Source organism: Pezoporus occidentalis, unplaced genomic scaffold (assembly GCF_034315485.1).
Source record: "Pezoporus occidentalis ecotype Australia unplaced genomic scaffold, CSIRO_AGI_Poc_V1 ctg485, whole genome shotgun sequence".
Lineage (NCBI taxonomy): Eukaryota > Metazoa > Chordata > Aves > Psittaciformes > Psittacidae > Pezoporus > Pezoporus occidentalis.
In genome coordinates, this window is record NW_026915819.1 from 43,407 (window position 1) to 51,401 (window position 7,995).

The 7,995-nt window shown below is 69.5% G+C and overlaps 2 protein-coding genes across 2 annotated transcripts; one reads left to right on the plus strand and one right to left on the minus strand.

Annotated features, from left to right (window-relative positions):
• The first annotated feature begins 4,353 nt into the window (after positions 1-4,353).
• LOC134172954 (erythroblast NAD(P)(+)--arginine ADP-ribosyltransferase-like) lies at positions 4,354-6,177 on the plus strand. The gene is made up of 2 exons (XM_062636594.1): positions 4,354-5,147; positions 5,992-6,177. Exons 1-2 carry the CDS (start codon positions 4,382-4,384, stop codon positions 6,138-6,140), a joined length of 915 nt encoding a protein of 304 aa, XP_062492578.1. The 5' UTR covers positions 4,354-4,381; the 3' UTR covers positions 6,141-6,177.
• A 523-nt stretch (positions 6,178-6,700) lies between these two features.
• On the minus strand, positions 6,701-7,154 carry IL18BP (interleukin 18 binding protein). The gene is made up of 2 exons (XM_062636593.1): positions 6,955-7,154; positions 6,701-6,866 (listed from the first exon to the last, which is right to left on the minus strand). The coding sequence occupies exons 1-2, from the start codon at positions 7,152-7,154 to the stop codon at positions 6,701-6,703; spliced, it is 366 nt and encodes a 121-aa protein (XP_062492577.1).
• Positions 7,155-7,995: the final 841 nt, after the last annotated feature.

Genomic DNA, 7,995 nt, shown 5'->3' on the forward strand with positions numbered 1-7,995 from the left:
ATGCGCTCGGTTACAGCCACACCGGCCCAGCTGCTGGAATGGGTTCAATCATCAGGAGGGAGGCGGGTGAGCGGAGACAGCCGGGAGTCAATCACGGCTCCAAGGGGAGGAGAGGCCCTGAAGGGAGCTCACAATGAGCCCCACGAGGGAGGGAGGGAGCTGATGCTGCGGGTGCCGGCCTCCTGCACCCCTGCATGCACCGGTCCACGGCTTCCAGCCGGGCGCGAGGCGTCTGCCAGGACGTGCAAAGATGAACCCAGATGAGGCCCTTCCATGGCGCTCCTGGCGCCCGTCCTGCGGTGACAGCCAAAGGATGCGGCTCCTGCATCCACCGGAGGAGCCCCCTTGTCCCCCTGGTGACAGCGTGGGGCAGGAACAGCCCCTGGTGACAGCGTGGGGCAGGAACAGAACCTGGTGACAGCGTGGGGCAGGAACAGACCCTTGGTGGTGGCTGCAGCCCCCGTGCCTTTGCTCTCAGCTCTGTCTGGCCCATGGGTTTCTGGGTGCTCACTCTCCCTGGCTCATCCGGAACTCATCTCTGTGAGCAGGGGCAAATCTTCCTTTCTCCAGCCCCCATCTCTGACCCCCAAGGTGTGGGGCTCCCCAGCGGTAAAGCCTGAGGCGAATTCCACCTTCTCTGTGGCTCCTGCTTCCGGGGCACCCCTGGATCCAGCAGCAGCATCACACACATTGCTACCGATGTGCTTGCAGAAGCCCTTCTTGCTGTCCTTGATGTGCTTTGCCAGGCTCAGTCCCAAGCGGGCCTTGGCATCCCCGCATCCCCTCATGAAGCCCCTGCATCCTCCCTGTCCCTTACAACATCCCATCAATTCCTTCCTTCAGCTGACGACGTACATGGAGCTCCCTGCTCATCATGCAGGCCTCCTGCCCCCCTTGCCTGGTTCCTTCCGCATGGGCATACACCGGGCTTGGCCTCGGGGGAGCTGGTGCTTGAGGAATGAACCCCTGAGCTTGCAAGGTGACCCTTGAATACCAACCAACAGCCCCGGGCCCCTGCCCTCTAGGGCTACATCCCATGGGCCTGAGCACTGAGCCTGCTGCACGCTCTGCTCACTGCCCCGGGGATCTCAAACTCGACCCTCCCATGATGGCTGCATCCGCGGCTGCCCTGGAGCACCCCATTTCCAAGGAGCCCTCCCCTGCGGGTGAGCACGGGGCCAAGCCTGCTTTTCCTGAGGAGCCGATGACCTTCACGGCAGCGCTGCAGCCACCGGAGCCATCCCAGCGTGGTTCCGCGGTGCCGGTGGTACCGTAACCCCGCAGACGTGCACCCACCTCTGATTCCTCCTTGCTCCCCGCACTGCAGCTGCACCGGAGGCCCCAGCAGCCTGCAGCAGACCTGGCCTCCCAAAGCACGTCCCATGCTGTACACAACCAGAGCCTGCCTATGGCCCTGCTGTTGTAACCACCCTTCACGTGCCAGATCCGCCCTTCCAAGGTCATAAACCACGGAATGCTTTGGGTTGGGAAGGACCTCAAGATCATCCAGGTCCAACCCCCTGCCGTGGGCAGGGACACCTCACACTAAACCACGGCACCCATGGCCAAGGTCCTCCTGTTCGACATGGAGGAGCGACCAGAGCACACCTGAGCCCCAGAACCACGTCCCCCAGGGCTCTGTGTCTTCACTGCCTTCCAGGCTGCTGCTCCGCGTCGCTGGCACCCACAGGGACCGTTAGAAAGGAGCCAGCGGGACCCACTGGGCCGGGCAGCCCCCGAGCAGCATCCCTGACCCACGGCCCTGGCCGGCAACACCTCCTGGAGACCGGGCCAGGCCGACGGAAGGGCTCCTGGTGCCCTGCAGGGTGCAGCCACCTCCGGCCGCCACCGCAGCTTGTCCTGGAGGTGATGCTGCTGGTGCTCTTTACCGCTGCGGCGGGGGCCGTCCCTCCGGTGCGGGGGTGCCCCGTTAACCCCCACAGAGCCGTGCCGTGCTTCGGGGGGGGACGATGGGGACGGGGCCTTTTGGAGGAAGCCCCTGGCTCGGATCTGTCCTTTTCCTCCTTCTCCATCGGTTTCCCTGTGACACGAGCCCAGCCCCTGTGTCCGTGCCCCCCCTCCCCACTGTGTGCTCCAGGAGGTGCCTGCGGCCCCTGCTCAGCACGCACCCGGTACCCACCGAGGCCTCCTCTCCACGGGGTGTGAACCCTTGCAGGGCCGGTGCCTGCAGCCCTGCCCTGGGCAGCCTCTTCCAATGCCTGAGCACCCTCTGGGGCAGGAATTGTTCCTCAGCTCCATCTAAACCTGCCCTGGTGCAGCTTGAGGCCGGTTCCTCTTGTCCCATCCCTTGTTGGCTCCTCCAAGGCCAAGCCCATGGTGAAGAAACCAGGCAAAGGGGGCAGGAGCCCTGCAGGGGCGAGCAGGGAGCTCCTTGTACATCGTAAGCTGAAGGGAATTGATGGGATGTGGAGTAAGGGACAGGGAGGGTGCGGGGGCTCCATGGGGGGATGCAGGGATGCCAAGGCCCGCCTGGGACTGAGCCTGGCAGAGCCCGTCAGGGGCAGCAGCGTCTGCGCTTCCCCTGCCCGGGGGCTGCGAGGGGAGGCGGGCACGGCGCGGAGCGGCTCCCTGCCCATGGGGCCGGGGGGGCTGAGGCCGCCGCGGGGCTGTGCCCGTGCTGGCGGCGCCGGTTCCGCTCGCAGTGCGGGACCGCTCCGTGCTCCTCCAGCGCGGCTGAACGGGTCCCGGTGCCCCCCATCCCATGGGAACGGGGGCTCCGAGGCTTTGCGGGGGCTTCGCACCCCAGCAGCAGAGTGAGGGAAGGCTCCTTTCGTTGCTCAGAGCCAGCCGGGCCCCGCAGCTCCTCCTCCAGCCCATGGGGACGGCGGCTCCTGCGCTGTGGTTCCCCTCCTGCGGAGCAGGGAACCCTACAGCCAGGGTGCGGGGTGGGCTGGGAAGCACCTGGACATCATCCGGGTCCAACCTCCTGCTGCGGCATCAGCTCGGCAGCCCCCAGCCAAATGGGGCAGCCCCATGTGGACACAGGGGCTGGGAGCAAGCTGCTCCACGGGAAGGTGGCCCTGCCCGTGGCAGGGGTTGGGGTAGAGGAGCTTCAAGGTCCCTTCCAACCCAAACGAGGCTGGGATCCCACGATTTACTACACTTAGCACTGGGGTGGGATGCAGAGACCGTCTCAGACGCTTCAGGCACGCACACAAACCTCGACCCATCCCAGCCTGCCGGATCCTGGTGTGGAAGGGAAGAGCCGCAGAGCTGAAGAGGAGCTGGCACAGGGGGTCAGGATGAGCCCATGGAGCACAGAGGGTCCAGGCTCACCCCCTGTGCCCAGCCATGGGCAGGCTGGAGACCATGCTCAGGGCCCCAGACAAGAGGCATGAATGGCAGAACCATGGGGACCAGCCTGGTTCGGGATCAAGGGACCTTAAAGCTCCTCCAGCTCCAACCCTGCCACGGGCAGGGACCCCTTCCACTGGAGCCGGTTGTGACCTTTGCAGGTGGACTCCAGGCTCCCCTGGGATTTGTCCCCTCAGCCTGATCCCTGTGTCCCCAGGCACCGCAATGGGACCGTTTCCTTGGCCTGGAGCCTCTCCGTCTGCAGCGGGGATGGAAGAGGACGTCCCCATCCCTGCCGCCTGCCCCTGCGCTTCCTCCTGCCCCCTGTCCCCCTCCAGCCGGGCCGGACCCTCCTGGAATGCCCTTTCCAAGGCCAGCGCCTGCTCCAGGGCCCCCCGTCACAACCTGCCCCGTGCTCAGCAGCGCGGTGCTGGGGGTCAGTGCAAGCCCCACGTCCGGGGCCGGAAGGGATGAGCTCAGCAGGAGGGGTCCGAGCTCCGGCACCACAGAGAGCAAAAGCAAAAGCAGTTTATGGACAGGGTCAAGGGTGCTCCGGGGGAAGGTAAAAATACCCGGGAGGAGGGAGGGGGCTGGATCCGGGCCGGGGCTGCTATAAAAAGCAGGAGCTGCCGCTTGTCCCTGTGCCCAGGGGCCGGCGCAGGCTGGAGCTGCGGGAGCCGGGGACCTGCACCCGACCCAGGTAACGCCGTAACTGGGTCCGGGGGAGCTGCTCCCATGGGGGACCCCGCATCCTCGGGGTGTCCCAAGAGGGGTGCCCGTGGCTGGGGAGGCAAACGGGGGGATCCGCGGTGTGGGGCAGCCCCATCGCAGGCTGACCCCGCTCTTGCCCCCCCCTCCAGCTGCTGCTTGTGGGGCAGCCCCATCGCAGGCTGACCCCGCTCTTGCCCCCCCCTCCAGCTGCTGCTTGTGGGGCAGCCCCATCGCAGGCTGACCCCGCTCTTGCCCCCCCCCTCCAGCTGCTGCTTGTGGGGCAGCCCCATCGCAGGCTGACCCCGCTCTTGCCCCCCCCCTCCAGCTGCTGCTTGTGGGGCGGCCCCTTCCCTCCATGGAGCGCCTGGTGCTGGGCTTGGCGCTGCTGGCGGCGGGCAGCCCCCTGCCGCTGTCCTCCTCCATCCAGGAGGTGGCCATGGACATGGCCCCCGCCTCCTTCGACGACCGCTACGAGGGCTGCAGCCACCTGATGGAGCGGGAGCTGCCGGAGCTCAACCGCACCGAGTTCGGCACCAACGGCCTCTACGCCGAGGCCTGGAGCCGGGCGGCCGAGGCCTGGAGGCAGCGGCGCGTCCCGATGGCAGCGGGGCTGCGGCCGGAGCACGCGGTCGCGCTGCTGGCGTACACCATGGAGGGGCCCCTGTACGCGGCCTTCAACGCGGCCGTGCGCGAGGCCGGGGGCTCACGGCAGCGGTACCTGCACGGCTTCCCCTTCAAGGCGCTGCACTTCCTGCTGAGCCAGGCGCTGAGCACCCTGCGGGCCGCCGGGGACCGGGACCGGGACCGCTGCCGCCGCGTGTTCCGGGGCGTGCGCGCCGTGCGCTTCACCGCGAGGCTCGGGCAGAGCGTGCGCTTCGGGCACTTCACCTCCAGCTCCCTGCGCAACGGCAGCGGCTTCGGCTGCGACACCTTCTTCACGGTGCGCACCTGCTGCGGGGTCCCCATCAGCCGCTTCTCCTCGTACCCCGCCGAGGAGGAGGTCCTCATCCCGCCCTCCGAGGTCTTCCAGGTCACCGGCTTCTCCCGCACCGGGCGCGGGTCCCTCATCCAGCTCCGCTCCCAGGGCACCAACAGCACCTACAACTGCGAGCTGGTGAAAGGTGCACACCCCATGGGATGCGGGGGTGCTCCCCGGCACTGCCGGCCATGGGGCTGTGGGGAGGGCGCTTCGGGTGCACAACAGTGCCTGTCTCGGCGGCAAAGCGTGGCTTGGAATGGCTTGGAGTGGCATGGAATGGCTTGGAATGGCTTGGAATGGCATGGAATGGCACACCATGGCCAGAGACCCCCCTGGAGCCCTGTGTACAGTTCTGTTGTCCTCAGCATAAGGACCTGGAGCTGCTGGAGAGAGTCCAGAGGAGGGCACGGAGCTGCTGCGAGGGCTGGAGCAGCTCTGCCCTGGAGCCAGGCTGAGAGAGCTGGGCTGGGGCAGCCTGGAGAAGAGAAGGCTCCTGAAGGGGAGACCTGAGAGCAGCTCCAGTGCCTGAAGGGGCTGCAGGAAAGCTGGAGAGGGGCTTGGGACAAGGGCCTGTAGGGCCAGGCCAAGGGGAATGGCTTTAACCTGCCAGAGGGGAGACTGAGCTGAGCTCTTAGGCAGAAGCTCTTCCCTGGGAGGGTGCTGAGGCGCTGGCACAGGGTGCCCAGAGAAGCTGTGGCTGCCCCATCCCTGGCAGTGCTCAAGGCCAGGTTGGACACAGGGGCTTGGAGCAAGCTGCTCTATGGAAGGGGTCCCTGCCTGTGGCTTTAGATGAGCTTTGAGGTCCCTCCCATCCCAACCCATTCCATGACTCCGGCACAGCGCAGCGCGGCTTGGTGGGGATGGGGCCGTCGGGACGGGGCCGTTGCAGGGCTGGGGCCGTCGGGACGGGGCCGTTGCAGGGCTGGGGCCGTCGGGACGGGGCCGCACGGGTCCGTGCCGGTGCTGACGCGCGGTTTCTCCCGCAGAGAAGCGCTGCGGTTCCGCCCCTTGCTCCTTCCGCGCGGCCGAGCCCGGACCCCACGGCTGCGGAGCGACCTCGGCCGGGGCCCCCCCCGGCAGCAGCGCCCCTTGGGGGCTCCTCCTGGCAGCGCTGGCGGCCGCGGGGCGCCCCTGAACCGCGAGGAGCCGGGACCGGGACCCGGAGCCGCCGGGACCGGACGGGGAGGTGCCAGGCCCGGCTCAGCCCCTCCGGGGATACAGCGCGGGGCTCCGGGGCTGAAGCTCGGGCCGGCGGGGATGGGGGCCGCGGTGCTCTGGCTCGCAGAGGAATAAAGGCTCGCTGTGGGATCGGGGTTCCTGCGGCGCCCTGCGCTGGGGGCAGCTGCAGCCGGGGTCGCCTCCATCCCGGCGCCCCCTTACCCGGAGCATCCCATGGGTGGTGCAGGTCTGGGGGTGCCCCGTGGCTGCCAGCGGCCCCCATGGCACCCAAGGGAGCGGGGGTGGGAGCCCGGCACCCCCAGAGCAGGGCCCTGAGGGGACAGCGTGGGTGCGGAGGGGGACGCGATGTGCTCAGGGCTCTGCCCCCCCCCGGTCCCTCTCCTGCCCTCCCCGCTCCCCGCCGCAGGACACGGGCGCCCCGGGGCAGCCTCAACGCGCTTTAATCCCGGGGGGTCCCCGAGCCCCGGGGAGCACCGGGGGGCACCGGGGGGGGGGTGTGTGTGAGGAGGACGCGCATCACCCCCTGGCGGGCGCAGGCGCAGTGGGCCAGCGCAGGTGTGCGCTGCGCGCTCCCGCGGGGCTCAGCAGCACGCAGCGGAAGGCGGTGCGCGCGTGTTGCGCGCCGAAGGGCTCCAGGCGCAGGTCCCGGCTCAGCAGCGCCCCCGCGCCGCGGGGCTGCTCCCTGCAACCAAACCGGGAGCGCTCAGCCCCGGCCGGACCCCCCCCAGCCCCGGGCCGCCCCCTCCCCTCCCGGCCCGGTCCCCGCTCACCGCAGCGGCCCCTCTCTCGCGGCCCCGGCCGGCGGCAGCCGCTCCACGAAGGAGCCGTTCCCCAGCCAGTAAAGCAGCGTCAGCTCCGGGAGCGCGCTCAGCGCCTCGCAGCGCGCGGTCACGCTCTCACCTGCGGCACGGGCACGCGCGGGGTCGGGGGGGCTCCGCGGGGGGGGGGGGGTGCCCCCTCCCCGCCCCATCCCCGGGACCCACCTGGCCGGGGGGGTCGCAGGAGGGTGATGTTGGGGGGCTGCAGGGCCATGGCTCCTGGGGGGGGGTGAGGGGGGGGGTGAGCGCTGCCCCCCAGGGCCCTTGGGGGGGGGCAGAGAAAGGAGGTGACCCCAAGCCCCCCCCCCCCCCCGAGCCCCCTCGTACCGGTGCAGCGGGAGGTCAGGGCCCAGCAGAGCAGGGACAGGAGGAGCCGGGCTGGGGGGCAGAGATGGGCTCAGTGTTGGGATGCGGCCCTCGAGCTCAGGTAACCCCCCAGGAACAGCCCCCAGCCCATCCCATATCCCAGTATCCCCCCGGTACCCCTCCATCACCCCCCTGAGCATCCTCCCTGTATTACCCCCCCATCACCCCTTAGCATCTCCCCACAGCCGCCAGCATGTCCTCAGCATCCTCCCTCAGCCACCCCCCAGCATCTCCCTGCACCCCCATAGCACCCCCTCCATCCCCAGCCCCCCGGATCTGCCCATGGTCCCGTCCAGCTCCGCTGAGTCCCGGGTCGGTCCCCGCCGGCACCGGGCCGGTTCCTCCTCGCGGGGTGTCCCGGTCCAGTTCCCGCCCGTACCGGCCTCACGGAGCGCAGCCATGGGGCAGCGGCCGTGGGGCAGCAGCAGGGGGGCAGCGGCGCTCGGGGCCGCGGCGCTTTTAAGCGGCTGCTGCCGGGCGGGAGCGGCCGCGGTGTGACTCAGCCGGGACCGGCACCGGAACCGCCCCGGGGTTCCCCCCGTGCCGCGTCCCCACGGCCACTGCCCCTGTGCCCCACATGTGACGTCCCCTGCGCCATGTCCCGCGAGCCCACATCCTCCGGGCCAC

Coding starts and splice junctions, on each gene's coding strand:
- LOC134172954 (XM_062636594.1), top strand. CDS start 4,382: ATGGAGCGCCTGGTGCTGGGCTTGGCGCTGCTGGCGGCGGGCAGCCCC. Junction 5,148..5,991: donor CAACTGCGAGCTGGTGAAAG/GTGCACACCCCA, acceptor TTTCTCCCGCAG/AGAAGCGCTGCGGTTCCGCC.
- IL18BP (XM_062636593.1), bottom strand. CDS start 7,154: ATGGGGCGGGGAGGGGGCACCCCCCCCCCCCCGCGGAGCCCCCCCGAC. Junction 6,867..6,954: donor GCGAGAGAGGGGCCGCTGCG/GTGAGCGGGGAC, acceptor GTTTGGTTGCAG/GGAGCAGCCCCGCGGCGCGG.